Source organism: Neocloeon triangulifer, unplaced genomic scaffold (assembly GCF_031216515.1).
Source record: "Neocloeon triangulifer isolate White Clay Creek 2 clone unplaced genomic scaffold, ASM3121651v1 ptg000014l, whole genome shotgun sequence".
Taxonomy (NCBI): Eukaryota; Metazoa; Arthropoda; class Insecta; order Ephemeroptera; family Baetidae; genus Neocloeon; species Neocloeon triangulifer.
Genome location: NW_026775556.1, coordinates 3,907,795 through 3,926,756, shown reverse-complemented (window position 1 = coordinate 3,926,756; position 18,962 = coordinate 3,907,795). Strand labels below are relative to the sequence as shown.

Sequence of the window (18,962 nt, the reverse complement as noted above, 5' to 3'; positions counted from 1 at the left end):
TAATTATTATGCTGAAACTACGCCGCACCCAAAAACGTCCTGAATAATTTAATTTCAGGTTCAATTTAACACGCCGCCTTTGAAATAAGGCATTATTGACAAGGACGGACAATTAAGTGCGATGACAAAAAAAAATTGTTTGAAATTTTTTTTAATACACGTTTGCTTCTATCCAAAACCAAATTTAAAATTAATCTCGCTTTTTTTTGCCTAATTAAATTGCGTTGTATTTCATTAATTTTATTACAGCGCATTGCAATTTTCTTTCTGTGAAGAAAAAGTGCACATTGCGAATATCCGCGAGCTTGTCTCGTTAACTCAATTATGCAACGAGAGTTGATAGAGCGGCTGATTTATGAATTGAAAAGCAGCTGGAAAATTTCCTTCGCCGCTGTGATTGCTCAATTGCACTTTCTTGATCACAACCTTTAAAGTAACTGTGTTAATTATATTATAGGCAATCAACATTGGATATTTGCGATCCACCTTAACAGGTAGAGGATTTAAAATATCTTAAAATTCAGATTTCTTCAAATTAATTTGGCAATGATGTTATTTTTTTGTGCAAAATCAATATTTTTACCCTGTTTAACAATTTATTTAATTAAGTGGAACAAATTTTTTAATTCTAATAAATAAAGTAAAATTATTCAAATAAAAGTAATATTGAGCAATAAATAAAGCTATGCTTTTTAAGCAAGCAGAAAAATATCTTGATTTTTGTCAAAAATATTATCTTCAGAGGAAAATTTTACGGTACATCAGGTGTTTTAAGTTCCTTCAACGTGTTCAGGAGGTGCAAAAGCATGACATGTTTGCTGGCTGTTTCACTTATTTTCTGCTAAACAATTTTGACTGAGGAATATTTTGAGACTTAATGAGAGCAGTTTTTTTTCAGTTTTTTATCTTGTGCTCAAAAATTTTTCGATTCCTCATTTAAAAAGGAAAAAAATATTTTAAGCACATTATTTTTTCACACTGTTTTGTTCCCCTTTGCGTTAGAATAAGAATTGATATCGATCGACGTTTTAGCCAAAGACGCAATTCATGGATCGGTGATGTGGAGGAGCAAAAATCAATGGGCGCGCGCGAGTTGCAGAGGAATGCGTTGAATATCTGAAAATTATCGCGGCTTTTTATTTGCAAGGCGTGCGATTTTCATCTCAGAAGAAGGTTGCTGGTCGCGAGGAGTGCGTGCGCCGGCCGAGTTTTCAGGTGGCAAGGCGGCCCCGCTCGCAATCAAATTGTGGCCTGACGACTTTTTTTCTAGGGGCACCTCTCGGCTGCACAGCAGGTTCGGCGAACGCCGCGAATAGCCGCTCAGTCCCTCTCCAGCATCTGCGGCGTGAAAATGCGGCGCGACCTGTGAATCCAACCAGCAGCTGTGTCCCTTTCCATACAACCTCTAGCTCGTGAGTACTTTGCATTTAAATTGCCTTTGCTCACCGGAATCACTTGAACTTCACCACATACCTTTTGAAAATCGTCCAGAGATGTAGTTTCACAATTTTTTATGTTAACACCAAAAGGGGAGGGTGCGAGGAAGGACACTTTGTTTGTGAGTGAAATGCAAGTACGCATCATTTTGAGATAAAATATTTGTCTTTTGTGACAACGAAGGTTGGCAGAGTTGTGAACAAATGCATGTGTATTATTTTTACAACACTCGACGAAAAGTGTATTCAAGGAAAGTTGCACCAAGAGATGCACTTTTTGCATCCAACGTAACAACAACTATCAATTTGCTCTGTTGACAGGCAGCACAATAAAAGTGGGTGACCCATTTGCTTGCGATTTATGGGGCATTATTTTATTTTGCATGAAAGGAGAGGAAAACCGACCTCATATTCCACTTTCCTTGCATTCATATTTTTGCATTTGATTTAAAAGAAAAATGTTTATTGTATTCTAACCAACACCTGTCCACGAAACTTTTTTTTTGTACTCCATTCCATACGCGAAAATGCAAATGAGCTCCGCGTTTACTGCTTTTTGCTGAAGTTGCGCTCTTCACTTTTATCGCTTTGCGAATTTCACAACACAGAGAGCTTCGTGTTTTGCTCTGGTAAGCGGATTCTGAAACTGAGATTCTGCTCTGGAATCTCGCAGAGATTACCCTTGGGCTTGCACTTTTATGGAAGCATTTAAAGATTTAAAAGCCAATTATATAAAAAAAAATTCTCAAACGCCGAATATTGATTCCTTTTCTATTTCTATTTCCACGTGCAGCAAAAAAAGTCAGTTGGTATTTTTCTTTATTAAATTTGTCAGCAATTTCCCGAAGATGCTTGGAAGGAAAGTTGCGAAAGTTCAGCTCTTCTCATATTTATAAGAGAGGATATTTTGAGGGGGCCAGAATCGATCGGTCCGTCTGAAAGATGTGACAAATTAAACTGATCAAATAACTTGCCCTATCCTCTCTGTGGAAGAAAGATTGAAACACATTTTTAAATATTTCATAGAAATGTATAAAAACTACCAGAGTTCAGAATGAATGAATTTCTATCAAAAATTTAAGATCTATTTTCATAGAAAAATATAAATATTTCATAAAAAAATCTTATACACCTTCAATTTTTTCAGCCATAATTCATGAAGCGTTGATTAGTTCGGCCAAAATGAGAGGGTGCTTTGACTTCTTTAACACAAAAAATGTAATTGACTCAATATTTGTTTAGTCCAAGCACTGCAAGCCAAAAAGTCAATTATAAAAAAAGAAGTATTATTATAATATAATAGATAAATAAATTTTAAAAAATACCAAAACGTTTTTAGCATAAACAATATATTTCTCAGATAAATTATTGCAGTGAAACAATTTTTACCAAGTTTTTTTTTATAAATAATTTTGTTGACTTTCTGTTATTTCTTGCAAATACTAAAGTGGCAAAAACTGAGCTTCTTTCATTCAGACTTTTGAGCGAAAACAAATTTCCTCTTTTGCCGCGCAATTGGAGCTAGTGACGGAAAAAATTGATATCGAACGCAGACTTTTGAGTGCTGACGACAGAGCAGCGCGAGTGTGACGCAGTTGCGAAGTTAAGGGATGTTGACGAGGCCCTCGTTCGGGGGTGGGGGCGGAGCACCGTGTCGGCGGCGGTGGAGAACGGGGGGTCGATAGAGGGCATCGATCGGCGCGCGGCCCCTCCGCTTTGCGTCTCGCGAGCGAATTCTCCGGCCGGCCCAAGCAGTCGCGCGCGAGGCCCTCCGAAGCTAGGGCGGCCCAACCTGCGTTGCACCCCTGCCGAACATTAAGGGCCGACCCGGGTCACGCACACTACCCCTCGACAAACCCAACCTCTGTGAGTATGGATGAACCTTTCCGTCCACGCGCCCTTGTTTACAAATTGTCCAAGCCTTTTTAGCTTGAGTTGAATTTTGACATTTCGCCAGGGGAAATTTATAGGCCAGGATTGAATAAGTCAAAATATTTACTTTAACTTTGAATTAATAAAATGGGGATTTTTATATTTATCTTAAAGATGAGGTTTTAATTGTTAGAGTTTGGCGATTTTTTTTATTTGTGCAAAAATTTCGTCAAGTGGCTGTTTTTTTTTTTTGATGGCAGGTGGGTTGAGTGGGTTGGCCGCAGAATGCGTTTCCAACTCGCGTTTTTACTCCTGCAACAGAATCGTGGCTGTCAAATATGATAACAAGTCCCCCCATGTGCTTTAATTGGACCGAATTTAACTGCTGCGGTTTTCCTTTTCCTCTCGCTTTATATGAAGTGGATTAAATATAATTATTTCTGAAACGAATATCAAATAATAAAAAATTGGCAAACATGTCCCCTTTGAATTATAAAAGAATCATAGTATGATATCAAAAACATCAAAGGAGCTTTTGTTGAAAGGAAACTTCTGGGTGACATTAATTAATCGCTTTCTCCGCGACGAGATCGTAATATCGATTGACCCTGGAGCCGGTCTGTCACTTTCAGGAAAAATCCACAACACTGATAAGGCCACATAATTTTTTCCTCAAAAATTTTCCTTGTTTTTATCTTTTCGACGTGATTTTAGTTTATTCCTTCAAGCCGGATATTTGCGTGTGGACGTGCGGCGCAATTCTAATTATCGATTCGCGTCGCGCGGGAGCGTGTCCTGAATGTTTTTTTGTTCATCTCAGTCAGGACTCTAGGTATGCGATAGATGTGTGGTTGATAAACAGACACCTTTGTTTACAAGCGCGCCGCAGCCACCTGGCTTCTGCTCACAGATTTATCACTTCCAATTTATTTTATGCACTCTTTCACATGTGTGTCTGTCAAGCCGTGCCCCTGGGGCGCTTTTTCCTCAATGGGTGCAGCGGACACGCACGGATTGCCAAATCATTCAGGAATTTTATTTATATTATTCCAAAATGTCTTTGCTTTTGAAGTTGAGAAACAAGGAAATAAGATATTATAAATGCAAAGCTTGCGAAATCTGTTAATTTTTCTTAATTATTATTGTGAATGCCCAAAACTATTTGAATGTTTATATTTTCCCTCATAATTATCCGTTGATTTTGCTTGTTTTCATTCTTTAATCAAAGAAAGAAGAAAAAACAGGAGCTATTTTTTTTTAATTAAATTTATAGAAATTTGATACATTAAAAATAACTTGGTGACCTCAAAATTTCCAGTTCCTATTTTGTAGGACATGAATTATTTCAAGGATAATTTTGATCGATTTCACAACCCTAGCATCTCGATTTTTCTCTAGGACAATATTCTTCGGTAACTTCAACAAAAAAACTTTTCAATTAGAGATTATATGAAGCTTTTTATTCATTCATTTGAGCAAAAAATATAGTAATTAATTAGCGCAATTCACCACAGTCATAAATTTGATCTGTATGGCATCCTACGAGGATTATGGTTGAAAACTATAGCATTTCTTTATTAAAAAAAATAGGATATATTTTTTTTTAATTTATTCTTAAATTTGGACGTATTTCTGTGCAATTTTGAACAACTTGAACAATGCCTCGCTTTCTATTTGTTTCCATTTCTTTGATGTTTGACCTTTGACATTTTGGTGTGTTTTGGCGCAGGCGAAGTTATGGCGTCGGGCAAGTACATGTGGGGCCAGGACAAGGAGCCGGCCGACCCTGAGCAGACGTTCATCGAGTTCTCGGCCAAACCGTCGGCGTCCGAGGAGGAACCTGCGGCCCCTGAAGGATCACCCGGGCCTCAGGAAAAAGTTTCCAAGAAGCCGGAGCCTTTGAAAGGCGTGCTGAAGAAGCCCCCAGGGCCCCCAATCAACATCCCCATCAACATCACGCCTGCCGAGGTCATCTCGACGGACACTCAGGGTGCTGCTGCCACAATCGCGCCCATCCCTGAGCAGGACGAGGAGGAGCGCGGCGGGTGGGGAAACAAACTCGACTTCCTCTTCTCTTGCATCAGCGTCTCCGTTGGACTCGGAAACGTCTGGCGCTTTCCCTACCTCTGCTACAAGAACGGTGGCGGTGAGTTGCAAACTGTTATTCTATTAAATAATAATAAAACAATTCTAGAAATTGGTAAAAAATTTATTTTTTAGAAGTATTTTAAGCTTTTAAATTTCACTTGTTTTAAATCTATTTTAAGATTTTTATTAAAAAGGGTGGGTTGAAATAAAGTGTGAGGTTATATCAGGTATATGAACTTGTCTTAATAATTTACGGGTGATCAAATATTTGAAAATTTATTTTCAAAATTTTAAATTTCAATTTATGCGTCATTAAATATCCAATCAGCATTTAATTTTTATAATACGAGATAAAAAAAGTTCAAGTTTACTAGAGAGGATTTATAAAATCTTGCTGACAAAAATTTAAATTTTAAAGCAAACTTATAAAAAAAAAAAAAAAATGTAAAATATCATAACGATAAATATGCAATTTTGTTTATGCAATTTTTGAAATAAAAATTTTGCGAGTAATTTTTGAACAAAAAATGTGTTCCTTCGCGTTAATTTACTTTTAAAATTTGCAATACTTAGTTAGTTTTAATTTCATTTAATTTTACTCTTTAAGGATAAAGCTTGGTGTAATTGTTGATCTTTTTTTTACAAAAAAGGCAGTGGCGTGACGAACAAGTGGTAACGTAATTCAAGTGGGCAAAGCTGCGTAACTTCTTCTCATTTTATTCCATCCTTGTCTGCCAGCATCAGCGTGTCAAATTTTGCGTATATTTGCAAAAAGTTTTTTTGATAAAATAAAACTGCGGCTCACGTGCCGGAATTTGCATTTCATTATTTTGGTTCCTATTTGAGCTCATTTTTATTATATGTCACGCCGTGTTTGCGCCAGCCGGGGAAATTGATTGGTTCGATATGAGGGTTAGATGGTCACGGCTGCCCCCGGCAGATAGGCAGCCGTGGAATTTTCCAATGGCTCATGCGCTCTGCCTGCACCCCATTGACTGCCTCTCTTCCCTCCACTCGGCCGCGCGGCGCACCCCAACAACCCCTTCCTTTTCGCACTTCCCACAAAACACAACAGAGTTAAAAGAGCCTTTTTGTCTCTCGCTGCGTGGGGCTAACGACCGAGACAAACTGCAATTTAACCTTTGACAAAAAATTCTCTTAAAAGGTCACAAGAGAGAAATCTTGCTGACTAACGACGCGAAATAATGTTGCAAAAAATTTAACGCCTTCTGGCATCATTGTGTCACAACTTAAATTAATTTTTTTCTGGAGATGTTAGAATTAAGTACTTTTGTTTTTAATGAATTAATAAATCAAAAATTTCTTTGCTTTCATCTGCCAGGAGCGTTTCTCGTGACCTACGGTATCGCGATGGTGCTGTGCGGAATTCCGATCTTCTTCCAGGAGGTGGCGATTGGCCAGTACCTGGGCGCAGGTGGCATGACCTTGGTCGGCCAGCTCTGCCCCATCCTCAAAGGTAAATTTAATTTTTTGCTTTATGGCCGCCATTTGTTCCCTTGCAATTATGGATTCATATATATGCTGTTTATTTTTTTAAATATAATGAGGGTAATTCCAAAGCGCCTAACCTGGCCGGAGCTATTACTGTTGGCTATATTTGCCTAAACCTTTTAGCTTGCAAGACCAAAAATACTAAACTATTGGATGTCTGAAAATCATATTTAATTTTTTTTTCATTTTGTTACTCAAAAACACCATCCGTGAAAAATAAAAAATTCATTGCCTTATTTATTTAGAAACAACTAACCGAGAAATTATGATCAAATTGAAGATTTATTCCGCTGGTTTAACATCAATTGATTGTGCTCGATATCACTCGATATTTAAAATAAAATAATCAGAAATTTTTTTCTTGACAATTTAAAATTTCATTTTCTGTACGCATTATAATAATTTTAACCTAAAAAAATAAAAAGACTTGTTTATTTCCAATTTTTTAATGAAAATATAAATTTGTAGGTGTTGGGTACGCGACGATGACAATGGTCTTCTTTCTGGACATCTACTATTGCATTATCATCGCTTGGACATTGTTCTACCTGATCAACTCTTTTGTCTCCCTGCCCGACCTACCCTGGCAGAGTTGCGGTAAGATTTTGAATTGAGAACAGAAATATGAAATTTAAAGTTAATTATTCATAATAGGCAACTGGTGGAACTCCGAGTCTTGTTTCACGCCCGAGACAAACGGCACGGGGCTGAAGCCAAACCACACAACTACCCCCGTCGAAGAGTACTGGGAGTGAGTGCGCCAATATTTAAATTGCGTAAAATATCTAATAATTAAACGAACATTTCAGCAAGCGCGTGCTGCAAATCACCAGCGGCATCGATGTAATCGGAGGAATGCAGTGGGAGCTACTCGGCTGCCTCCTGCTTGGCTGGTTCCTTGTCTACGGAATCATCTGCAGGGGCATCCACCAGAGTGGAAAGGTATAAAATATATTATGATATTTCCCTAAATTCTTTCAAAAAATTTAAATTTTGAAGTCTATTAGAATTTTAAAAATTGGAAGGTTTTATATTGATATTTGATAGTTGGATAAAACCAGGGAAAACCATTTTGGCCAGCATATTAAGACTTCTAATATTAAGAAAAAATCAAACAAAATATTAAATAGTTTGAAAATTTTAAACCGGGTTCAAATTCGCCTTGATATCTAATTTGAAAGTTTAAAGGTGAAATGTGGAATCCTTTAACAGATTGAGAAATAACTCTATATTTTGAAAAAAAGATATGATTGCAAAACTGGAATGAGCAAGACATTACCAAAAAAATTTACATGAAATTAAAAAATATAAATATTTTTAATAAATAATAATAAATTAATTTTTATTTAAAAAAATCACTTTTATTAATTAAAGAAAAACATCTAAATAGATGTTAACTTATTCTTCGCTGGTAACAATAAACTAATTTGCTCTAGCTGCATATTTGAACGGTTAAATTTCTATCATTTCTCACCTCAGATAATTTAGCTTTTAAAAGCGCATTTTCTCATGGATTGCTTGTTTAGATAATTTGGTTCACGGCGCTGTTCCCTTACGCGGTGCTGCTGGTTCTGCTGGTGCGGGCAGTGACCCTGGACGGTGCGGGCACGGGCCTCTTGTATTACGTCACGCCGCGCTGGGAAAAACTGCTGGAGGCGAGTCCATGGATCGACGGCGCCACGCAGATCTTCTTCGCCTACAGCATCGGCACCGGCGCCCTTCCAGCCCTTGGCTCCTACAACAAGTTCTACCACAACTGCTACAAGTGAGTCTAATTGAAACTCCCAAGACAACCAATTTTTGTTCTCAGACTTCCCAGAACTGTGCCTAAGAAAGTGGCGCGCTTTTTTATTGGATTAAAAAGAAAAACACAATTTAACAGACATGCTTTTAACACTCTAATTTTGTTTTCAAGGGACGCCATAATTACGTGCATTGTAAACACGCTGACCTCATTACTGGCAGGGTGCGTGACTTTTTCAATCCTGGGCCACATCGCCCTGGAGCAAAACACGGAGGTGGACAAGGTGGTCAAAAGCGGCCCTGGTCTTGTCTTCCTCACCTACCCTGAGGTGGTGCTCAAACTGCCTGGGGCGCCAGTCTGGGCCGCAATTTTCTTCATCATGCTGGTGGTTCGTAAATAATTAATTTGTCTTTGAATTTTTTAAACTGATGGAAATATGGCAGATTTTGGGCATTGACAGTGAGTTCTGCATTGTCGAGTCCTTTGTGACCGGCATGGTCGACAACTGGCCAGAGAAGCTGCGTCCCCACAGGAAGAAGTTTACGCTGGCCATTTGCTTCTTGATGTTTTTCCTTGGATCAACCATGGTCACGCACGTGAGAACCACAAATAAATTAATTTATACAGAAATATAATCGAAAACTGTGAATCAGGGCGGCGCGTATATTTTCCAACTGATGGACTTCTACTCGGCGAGCGGGCTGCCGCTGCTGTGGTGCTGCTTCTTCCAGACAATCGCTATCTCCTGGATTTTTGGCGCTGAAAAGTTCTGCGACTGCGTCCACCAAATGATGGGCATCAGGCTCAACAAGTTCTGGTACATCAGCTGGGTCTATCTTGCCCCCTTTGTCATGCTGGTATTTTTTATTTTAGTTTTTCGTAAGATCGTTTCTTAAACAAAAAATTCCAGTCCATCTTCATCTTCTACATCATCCAGTATGAGCCGATTAAGTACGGCAGCTACCAGTATCCGACATGGGCAGAGGCCATCGGTATCGGCATCAGCCTCACCTCCATGGTCTGGATACCCTCATACGCCGTCTACTACATTTTTGCTACACCTGGTTCTATAAAGGACGTGAGTAACAATTTTTTAATGTAATATAGATTGATTTCTTACAAGATACATTTATTAAATTTAAAACAGAAAAATCAATTTGAGAATAAATTGAAAAGAATATATGTTTCATTTCTTACACTTCAATATTATTTGAAGTAAAATTATTGCTAAAGTAGCTTTTATATGATTCCAAAGATACACAAAATGTTAATTTTGAATCAAAATAACTGCCTTCTTCATTAAGAAATAAAGATTTTACATCAGATTTCTAATTTTGGCAAACTAGCTCCGTCGATTTTGATAAAAAAAATTCCACCTGTAGCATTAACGTTAGACTCGTCTCTACTGCAAGGCTTATCAAAACTTAATTAAAAATATTCAATTTTTGCATTTCAGAATATCTTGAACGGAATAAAGCCAAACATCAAGAGTCGGGCAAAGATTCCAAAGGGCGAGAAGACTGCGGTGATTCCAATGTCGGAAAGCAGCGCCGGTCTGATTTCGAAGAACAGCTCGTTCATTTCAAAGAACAACTCGTTCCTGAACCAGTAGTGCGAGCAGAGCGTTGGCAGGGTGGACTCTGCCAACGCGTCGTCCCATCAGCTAGGCGTCCGAAAGGGCAACCAGGCCACTCAACTTTAATCCTAGTGAGATTAGAGCAGCAAGTGACAAAAGTACAATATGCACAGGTGCGTGTCGCGATTGATTGACTCTTTTTTTTCCCGCCGCGCGGTTACTTAATCTAGTTACGTAGTGGCGTAGTATTTATTTCAAAAAAGCGATTTAGACCGAGTTGCATTTTTACTGTTCAGACTTGGAGCAAAAATATAAGCAGTTTGTTGATTGTTTTAATTGTTGGCGCGGTCGAGACATAAACCCGTTCAGCTGCTGAATGGCAATTTTTCGGATGGCAATTTAATTTATTCTGGCGAAGAACTAATCAGGAAATTAAAACCGAATGCTAAAATACCGATTCTTCCAAAATCCGAGCAATTCAGGGTAATTTGTTTCTTAAAAGTAATTTTTGAAATTCAGGTGCCATATAATATTTATTATTATTATTGACTTACTCAGCGAGGGCTACCTTACAGTGGAAAAATAGTAATATTCACTTTTATTGAAATGGAAAACTCTTTTTACCGTTTTTAAGTGGTTTGAATTAATAGGCTCAGTGAGCACAAATATACTCATTTACGTGTTGAAACTTTCAATCTTTTGACTAATTTTTTTCAATCGGCGTTTCCTCTAATGGGGGGCGCTGCTTTAGACTGGATATTCTGATCTACACAATAACTTGAAAGTGTTTTTGCAATAATTCACGCATTAGAAACGGAAGAATCTCTATATACATTATATGTTTTGAATGTCGTTTGGAGCTACATAGGCGCGTGTACTTTTAACTCTTGCTCAAGTGTATGAAAAGAGAGCGCGCACAAAGTACTACTGCGCGCGTGACAAAACCCGATTTTCGCAGGGAAGAGCGTTTTTCTTTTGACGATTCCCTGCCGCGCATGTATATACATATGTAGGTGTTCATATACATACATTTTCGACCTTTTTTCTTTTTCTTAAAACTTCAGGCCAAATTAACTGGAAAAGTTTCAGGAATCAACTCGCTGTGCGTTAATTATTTATTATTCCAAAGTAATATTTCTCAAATATAGACTGTTGGCGCCAAACTAAGGGTGCTGTTTAACGATGGCTGAGCCATTGAGTTTTTATTAATTATACACTGTGAGCCGTTTTGAATAACTGCACTGATTTTTGTTTTCGTGCCATCTACTTTTCTCCTTCTGAACGCAAGAGGTGACACACTTGTGCATTCAGCAGCAGTAAAACTTTTAGGAAATGCAACGAGAGAAACTTAACTGCTTTAGCGTACGGAACTTGTAGTTGTGTATTGGGATTAAAAAAAGCAGGGCGCAGAACAGAAAGAGATCGAGTTCGTCTCAATTATCACTAGACATAGACTGTGATAAATCGCAGAGCGAAATTTTGAGCAAATTGAGGTAAGTTTGTAAATTAAAATAATAGCAAGAGAGAGTAATTTATTATTTTAGAGTGCAGTGGTAAGAAAATAAAAGTGGAAAATCAAGCAAAATATTGACAATACTATCTCGTGTATTAAATGGACAAAATTATAAAAAAACAAACGCTGTACTCCTTCAATGTAACAAAAATCTGCTTTGTTTGATCCAAAATTTATTTCAAAGTTGAGCGTGTTTGTCGAGATTTTTATTGTTCCCCTATTCAAAAATCGATGTGCTCTTGGTGTGCGCCGGAAAAGAATTATTGTGGAAAATTTCTGGCCCCTTCAATGTCAAGAAATTATAGACCTGTTACAAAATTGTGTCTCCCTTCTGTGATGTGCGAGTTCACTATATTGCTAACCGTTGGAAAAAAAAAGTACTAATTGTGCAAGAAACTGTAGAAATACACACAATTACTGGCTGTATATTCAAAAATCACGTAAAACACACTGTGTATAAAGTATGTTCTCGATGTATTAAGTAAAATACGACCCCACTCGGACATTCCGATTGATACGAACGAAAAGCATGGAAACTCAAGAGATTCGCGGTTTGACTTTTGTTGTAATTCAAAATAAGATTCTTGCAATTAGGGAATATAATCGTGAATATCTGTGAGATTAGAGGCGCATAATAAGAGTTGGCCTTTGTGATAAAGAGAGACAAAAGTGTGGAGAGAAATGATGGATATCATTTTTTGCCTACAATAGCATGGAAATCAGAATATTTTTTGTTCACAACTTGATTCGATTTGTGTCGAGAGAGCCGAGTCGGTTCGCTTGCAACAAAGTGCCAAATAAGTTTTCAATTTTACCACTCACAGAGTGCGAATCTTTGCCGAGGAAATTCATATAGTGATGCTCAATAACAAATATAAAAAAGCAGATTTTGTTTAAATAAAAATTACACTGCCTCCTAGCTGTTGCTTCGGTTTGCTTCCCTTTTCATTATGTATTTCAAAAAAGAAAAAACTTTACTTGCATGTCCACTTGAAATTTGAACACGAATGGAATGGAAAAATAAAAAGCGTTATTTTACAATGTTCCGCATAGATTGAGATTTTTATTAAAATAATAATACCGTTCATTTTAAAAATAATGGGTAAAATTAATCACAACCACATACTCAACGTTTAAAGATGGTAAACTTGAGGGGTTTGACTGGTGCATGCACCAAGGTCGATTTGTATTCCATAGGGCCGTATTTGAACTCCCACCTAAATCTCCGCATCATCTGAAAATTTAAAGGTCAATGCAATTTTCAATCAATCAACCAATTTTTAATGGACCTTGGCAAGTGCAATTTCCAACTCGAGCTGAGCAAACCGCATGCCAATGCACTTCCGAGCGCCGTGGCCAAAAGGTAGGGTCACAAACGGGTTAGCCTTTTCCTCCTGCTCGCCGCCCCTGATCCACCTTTCAGGTAAGAACTTGTCCGGCTCGTTGTAGTGCTCTTTAAATCGAGACATGGCGCCTGTCGCCATCAATACATCAACCTAGATTTTGTAATTAGAAGTTTTTTCTTTTCAAATTTGATTTCGGTACTCCAGCAGGAACTCGGTAATTGGACAAAACGATCTCGGACGTGGTCATTCGAATGTTGCTGGTCACGACGGGCATCATTCTGGTTTGAAAATTTTAAAATTATCCCAGGTAGAAAATTCGTGTAAAAGTTTTTATGGTTAATTATTGCAGAGTGATGTTTTTAAAATATAGAATACAACATGCGTTTCTAAACCTCATGCTCTCCTTGATGCAGGCCTTGAGGTACTTCATCTCGTTAAGCATTTCGTTGGTGATGGGTTGGTAGGGGTCAGGCGAGATCCTCTGCAACTCCTGATGCAGCTTTTCCTGCTTGTCCTGATTTTCAGACAGATGCAACATCACGTTCGTCAAAGAGTGCGACGTCTTTAAAAATTTAAATTATTATTATCTAATAAATTTTTATTGCCCTTTTATTACGGTGTCTATTCCGGCCATGAGCATGTCCAGGGCCATGATGACCCCCCTGGTGGGGTTGGGGTCGCGCGCCAGCAGTCGCTCTAGGGCGCTCGGTTCGGTGCCCTCAGGTCGCGACTTTGATCTTTCGATCGCCTGTTGCACGTACTTGTAACTCACGCTGAATAAAAATTTTTAAATTTTAGAAACAAAATAATTATCAAATTAATTGTTACTCGGTGAAAAAGTCCATGACTTTGACAAACTTTCGCCAGGAGGGCGAGGGGTAGATACGCCAGAGAAAAGCTTCGCCGCCGAACTCCAGGTTGTGCAGAACTTCTAAAAGGGTGTGCACCGAATCGATCATCCTTTGCGGTTCAGAGTTAGGGTCCAGTTTGTCGGCCAGGCAGCCCAGGCGCGTATCCAACGCCACAACGGCGATAGCTTATTTATAAAAGATTTTTTTTAACCCCTCAATTCATGAAAATTAAAAAAAAAAAATTAAATCAAAGATAAAATTGTCACCAATAAAGGCGCAATCATTGGTAACTTATAAAAATTAACTACTGTATGTTTGCCCAATCATAAATATCTGAATTTTGTTAAAATATTTACACTCCAATGCCCATTTGTGCATTTCATTTTTGAAGTCATCAAGAATTTCGTCTTTGGAATCAATCCATCCAGGAATCCTACACAAAAGTATTAATTTTATTTTAAAAATTCTCTGTTTTTATTTCACTTTGCCACAAATTCCTCGGCGACTTGGTCGATTTTTGGCGCATACATCTGCACCACCTTGGTCTGCATCAATATGGGGTTGACGTGGTGTCGCGCCTCCTGCCACTCTTTTCCCTGACTTAATTTATTTCAATGTTAAATGATATAACTTTTTTTAATTACAACATTATTATACTCTATGAGAACTCCGCCGACGCCTTTGAAGAAGTCCTTGCGCGTGTGCTTACGGTAGTATGCGAGGCTTTTGAGGGGCGGTCTGAAGGGCCACTGTGAGTCGCTCCTGAACACCGTCTCAATGTCTTGAGGGTTGAAGACAAACACTAGGTCGTTGTTGGGCTCCAGACCGCTGAATTTTACTATGGGGCCGTATTCGTCGTACAACTTCTTGTTAAATTTCAGCAAATCGCTGAAGTCGTACGTTTCTATTAGAAAAAATTCCTCTTTTAAACAACAATAAATTTTTAATTTTGCGTTTCAATTGTTTCAATTTTTTTTATACAATTTCTTCTGTTAATAACCATACATTTTTTTTTTTTAATTTTGCATTGGATAACTTCAAGATAAATAAACTATGTAATAGCAGGCGGACTTTTGGTTGAGGAATGATAAAAAAAAAACGTTATCGATTTTAATCTCCACTGCTCTTCAAACCAAGCAACGAAGTCCAGAGTGAGAGGGGCTGTGTGTAAGGGAGGGTAAGGAACACGCGCGCACCCAATTTTCCTTGCTAGTGACCCAAATGTGGAATCGATAAAATCTTGGCACTTTTATTTGCTTCCCGCATTATATTTCTTGTAAAGAAAAAAATCGAAATTTGTGTCATTATAATATTAGCTTACGGAATCCAGGTATGAAACGGAACTTATTTCCCAGAATGGGAATAGGTCTGGGGCCTGGAATATCCTCGTATGGCCTCACTTCCTGCTTTAAATCTTCGTGGGTTACTACGACCGAAAATCGTCTTCTGCCGAGGTGCAGAAATCTTTTCGCCAGCAACTTATTTCTCGACATCGTGAACCTGCAGCTCATTTCACAACAAACATAATAATAATTGACGGTCGCTCTCGTCAAGGCCTGATAAAAAACAAAATAGAAACAGCGCTGCCTGGTCGGACACGCGGAATTACATCCAAGGCCACCATTCGGTGCCTAAAGGACCTTAATATTGGGCTCAAACGAGATTCAGCGATGATGCGCCGCGGTGTGGCTCTCTGTAGGACGATCGCGAAACGCGCATTCGCCACAGCAACCCAACCATTGCCCTACGACAAAGTACCAGGGCCGAAGCCCATTCCAATCCTCGGAAACAAATTTAGGTTTCTTCCTGGATTTAGTAAGTACTTTTTAAATCATGTATTTTTTAACAATGGATAAAAAAATATAGCATAAATGCAGCATTCATTTGTCAAATTAGTATCTGAAAATCGTATTTAAATTAACATAATTATACATCATATATGATTTTAAAAAAGTACTTAATTTATTTCAATAATATTTTGTCTCAATTTTATAACTTCATTCATTCTATAAGTAGAACATAAATCAAATTTATTCAAAGTAGGCAACCTGCAGAGCTTAAAAGTAAACCTTTAACTCTATTGAGAATTGAGAATCTGCAAGAAGTGATAAATAACTTGAAAGAAAATCCATTGTTTATCAAAAAAATTATTTTTAGAGAAATACGATTTCACAAATTGGATCAAATTGCACACGCAACTGCGCAATGAATTTGGTGACATTGTGCGATTTTCGGGCCTCGAGCCACGTCGCGACCTGTTGTACATTTTCAAGCCCGAGGACATGGAGACAATGTTCAGGAACGACGGACCCTGGCCGGAGAGACCCTCCATCAAGGCCTTCCAGTACTACCGTGACGTCACCAAGAAGGAAGTCTTCCAGGGCCTAAGTGGAGTCCTTGTTGAGTAAAAAAGTTATTCATTAAAATAAAATAAATCTTACAATTTTATTAATAAAGTCAAGGTCCTGGTTGGCAGGAGGCGCGCTCTCAGGTCAACCCAGTCTTGATGAAGACTCAGGTCGTGCAAATGTACGCAGAAAAAATCGGCGCAGTTGCGGAGGAATTCGTTAATTTGTAAAAATAATACTTTTATCAGTTTAAAAATTACAAAGTAAGAGTTTAAGTATAGATTACCAAAGTGGAGAGACGCAAAAAACGAGATGCCGGCCAATTTCAAAAACGAAATTCACAAGTGGGCCCTCGAATGTAAAACATAGTTTTTAATTTATTTTTTATTTTTTAATAACATAATATTATAAAGCAATTGGGCTGGTGGCTCTTGACACCCGATTGGGGTGTCTGCAAGAAAATCTGCTGGCCGACTCGGAACCGCAGCGAATGATCGACTCTGTCCACTTGATCCTTCAGTCTGTGCACGCTCTTGAGATTAGCAACTCTCTCTGGACGAAGGTCCCGACGCCAACCTGGTCAAAGTTTGAAACAACCATGGACTATTTCACCGGGTAACTTTTATTATTATTTGTTGCTTATAAAAAACACTGAATTTGAATAAATCAGTGTGGCCCTGAAATACGTGAATGAAGCGATAGAGCGTATTAAGAAAAAGAGTGGTGATCTCGAGGGGGACAAGCAGAGCGTCCTCGAAAGGTTCCTGCAGAGGGACCCGAACCCCACAAGAGCCGTCGTAATGGCTCTTGACATGCTCATGGCCGGCGTTGATACGGTTAAAAAAAATCAATACATTTTTTAAAATTAAAATTTGACAAAAACCCAGACGTCTCACGCGTTGACCAACGTGTTGCTGCACCTGTCGGCCAACCAGGATAAGCAGCAGAAGTTATTCGAGGAGCTGAAAAGGGTTCTTCCTAACCCAAGCACCCCCATCACCAACGAGATGCTTGACGAGATGAAGTTCATGCGCGCGTGCATTAAGGAGAGCGCTAGGTTGTTGCCTGTGTTCTCAGGCAACGCCAGAACCACCCAAAAAGAAATCGTCCTCTCAAACTTCAAAATTCCCAAAGGAGTTAGTTATTTTAAGAAAACTGTCCAATCATAACATCATAAGTTTACGATTTTTTCCTGTTAAAAAAAAAATATGAGAGCCTTACATATCTGATACATAATTATATCCATTTAAATTTATCATGACGATTTTTTTTTATAATGCGTGTTTTTAAAACATTTTCTTAAATGTTAAAAACTCATTGAAGATTCATTTTTTTAAACAGAAATCATTACAATGACTGAATTACAAATTGAAGTAACAATGTGGGGACTCGAAAAAGTTTAAATTTTGTTTCAATATCATCAGGTGGATGTGATAATGGCACACGCGGTGATTTCGAGATCGAGCAAACATTATAAAGAGCCTGACGCGTTTATCCCTGAACGGTGGATGAGGGGCGGCGAGCAGGAGGAAAAGACCAACCCCTTCGTGACGCTGCCCTTTGGCCACGGCGCCCGCAAGTGCGTTGGCATGAGATTCGCCTCCCTGGAGCTGGAAATGGTGCTCGCCAAGGTAACTTTTAATTTTTCAAGGGGCCGGGAATGATGTTTTTTATAAGCAATAATACATAATTAATTGTTCAGATGATAAGGCGCTTCAACTGGCGGTACGAATATGGCGAGATGAATTACCAAACCTTCTTTGTGCAAGTACCGATGGACCCGCTCAAGTTCCAGGTCACTGATCGCACCCACTAAGAAACGACGGCAACTCGCGAGGATTAAACTTAGCATTTTATACAAAACGAAAAAACGAGTGTTGCTTTTTATCCCCATGGGATGTGTTATATTTTATAAAAATTAAGTATTATATTTATATTAAATTAATTTTGTAACAATATATCAATATTATAAATGTTAAATTACTAACAAAATAATTTAAAAAAAAAAAAAAAAAAAAAAAATAGTAAAGAGCGCAGTTTTTCTTGACAGTCATGTTTGAAATCATTGCCACCGCTCATCTTTTGATCAACATAAACCGTTGCCATACCTACTAATATTATGGCATCACGCACCTGCACCTCAATTAAAAAAAAGTAATTATTGATGCTCGCTCTCGGCGAGGTCTAACGGATTTATACATAGAAAAGAAGCAGTGCTGCCTGGTCAGAAACGTCAAATTACATCCAGTTCCACCACTGACGTCTAAGGGAATAAAGCTATACTATTTATAATTTTTGAATATTTGGATGATGTATCTCCAGAGGCAGAGATTGCCTTGAGGTACACCAATAAACTTAATTTGCAACTATACTGTGCCGCGTTGTATCTCCAAACAGGACGATCGCGACTCGCGCTTTTGCCACAGCAACCCAACCATTGCCCTACGAAAAAGTACCAGGGCCGAAGCCGATTCCAATTCTAGGAAACAAATTTAGGTTCCTTACGGGATTTAGTAAGTAATTTTTATTGTATTTTTGTAAGGGATAAGAATAGTAGAGAGCAGAAAATAAGAATTGTTTTGTAGACTTTAATTGTTAGAAAAATATATTTGCCCATTTTTTCTCAAACATTTTGATTTTCATTCAAAATTTCACTAATTGAATTATTAAATTCAT

General features: G+C 38.2%; 3 protein-coding genes across 6 annotated transcripts; 2 read left to right on the top strand and 1 right to left on the bottom strand.

Moving 5' to 3' along the window:
* Positions 1 to 1,198: 1,198 nt before the first annotated feature.
* Positions 1,199 to 12,793, top strand: LOC132199281 (sodium- and chloride-dependent GABA transporter 2-like). 4 transcript variants are annotated; one of them, XM_059623879.1, is made up of 13 exons: positions 1,199 to 1,215; positions 1,271 to 1,412; positions 5,038 to 5,454; positions 6,739 to 6,873; positions 7,377 to 7,505; positions 7,563 to 7,659; positions 7,718 to 7,850; positions 8,435 to 8,673; positions 8,824 to 9,040; positions 9,096 to 9,248; positions 9,306 to 9,509; positions 9,563 to 9,730; positions 10,109 to 12,793. In XM_059623879.1, exons 3-13 carry the CDS (start codon positions 5,046 to 5,048, stop codon positions 10,262 to 10,264), a joined length of 2,040 nt encoding a protein of 679 aa, XP_059479862.1. In that variant the 5' UTR covers positions 1,199 to 1,215; positions 1,271 to 1,412; positions 5,038 to 5,045; the 3' UTR covers positions 10,265 to 12,793. The 4 variants fall into 4 exon arrangements, with proteins under 4 accessions (XP_059479862.1, XP_059479863.1, XP_059479864.1 ...); XM_059623880.1 differs by lacking the exon at positions 1,199 to 1,215 and having other exon boundaries at positions 1,255 to 1,412; XM_059623881.1 differs by lacking the exons at positions 1,199 to 1,215; positions 1,271 to 1,412 and adding an exon at positions 3,114 to 3,302.
* On the bottom strand, positions 12,778 to 15,538 carry LOC132199282 (probable cytochrome P450 301a1, mitochondrial). The gene is made up of 10 exons (XM_059623883.1): positions 15,260 to 15,538; positions 14,596 to 14,842; positions 14,422 to 14,538; positions 14,295 to 14,371; positions 13,916 to 14,123; positions 13,704 to 13,860; positions 13,480 to 13,649; positions 13,287 to 13,365; positions 13,031 to 13,237; positions 12,778 to 12,975 (listed from the first exon to the last, which is right to left on the bottom strand). The coding sequence occupies exons 1-10, from the start codon at positions 15,447 to 15,449 to the stop codon at positions 12,868 to 12,870; spliced, it is 1,560 nt and encodes a 519-aa protein (XP_059479866.1). The 5' UTR covers positions 15,450 to 15,538; the 3' UTR covers positions 12,778 to 12,867.
* Positions 15,101 to 18,912, top strand: LOC132199285 (probable cytochrome P450 301a1, mitochondrial). The gene is made up of 9 exons (XM_059623885.1): positions 15,101 to 15,753; positions 16,096 to 16,342; positions 16,396 to 16,512; positions 16,568 to 16,644; positions 16,700 to 16,901; positions 16,957 to 17,122; positions 17,174 to 17,422; positions 17,711 to 17,917; positions 17,989 to 18,912. The coding sequence occupies exons 1-9, from the start codon at positions 15,609 to 15,611 to the stop codon at positions 18,100 to 18,102; spliced, it is 1,524 nt and encodes a 507-aa protein (XP_059479868.1). The 5' UTR covers positions 15,101 to 15,608; the 3' UTR covers positions 18,103 to 18,912.
* The last annotated feature ends 50 nt before the right edge of the window (positions 18,913 to 18,962 follow it).

Excerpts from the sequence above, each read along its gene's own strand:
- LOC132199281 (XM_059623879.1), top strand. The coding sequence starts at position 5,046 with ATGGCGTCGGGCAAGTACATGTGGGGCCAGGACAAGGAGCCGGCCGAC. Across the intron at positions 9,510-9,562 it reads TTGCCCCCTTTGTCATGCTG|TCCATCTTCATCTTCTACAT; the intron begins GTATTTTTTATT and ends AAAAAATTCCAG. Across the intron at positions 9,731-10,108 it reads CACCTGGTTCTATAAAGGAC|AATATCTTGAACGGAATAAA; the intron begins GTGAGTAACAAT and ends TTTGCATTTCAG.
- LOC132199282 (XM_059623883.1), bottom strand. The coding sequence starts at position 15,449 with ATGAGCTGCAGGTTCACGATGTCGAGAAATAAGTTGCTGGCGAAAAGA. Across the intron at positions 14,124-14,294 it reads GCACAAATGGGCATTGGAGT|CTATCGCCGTTGTGGCGTTG; the intron begins GTAAATATTTTA and ends TTTATAAATAAG. Across the intron at positions 13,238-13,286 it reads ATTACCGAGTTCCTGCTGGA|GTTGATGTATTGATGGCGAC; the intron begins GTACCGAAATCA and ends TACAAAATCTAG.
- LOC132199285 (XM_059623885.1), top strand. The coding sequence starts at position 15,609 with ATGATGCGCCGCGGTGTGGCTCTCTGTAGGACGATCGCGAAACGCGCA. Across the intron at positions 15,754-16,095 it reads TAGGTTTCTTCCTGGATTTA|AGAAATACGATTTCACAAAT; the intron begins GTAAGTACTTTT and ends AATTATTTTTAG. Across the intron at positions 16,645-16,699 it reads TCACAAGTGGGCCCTCGAAT|CAATTGGGCTGGTGGCTCTT; the intron begins GTAAAACATAGT and ends AATATTATAAAG.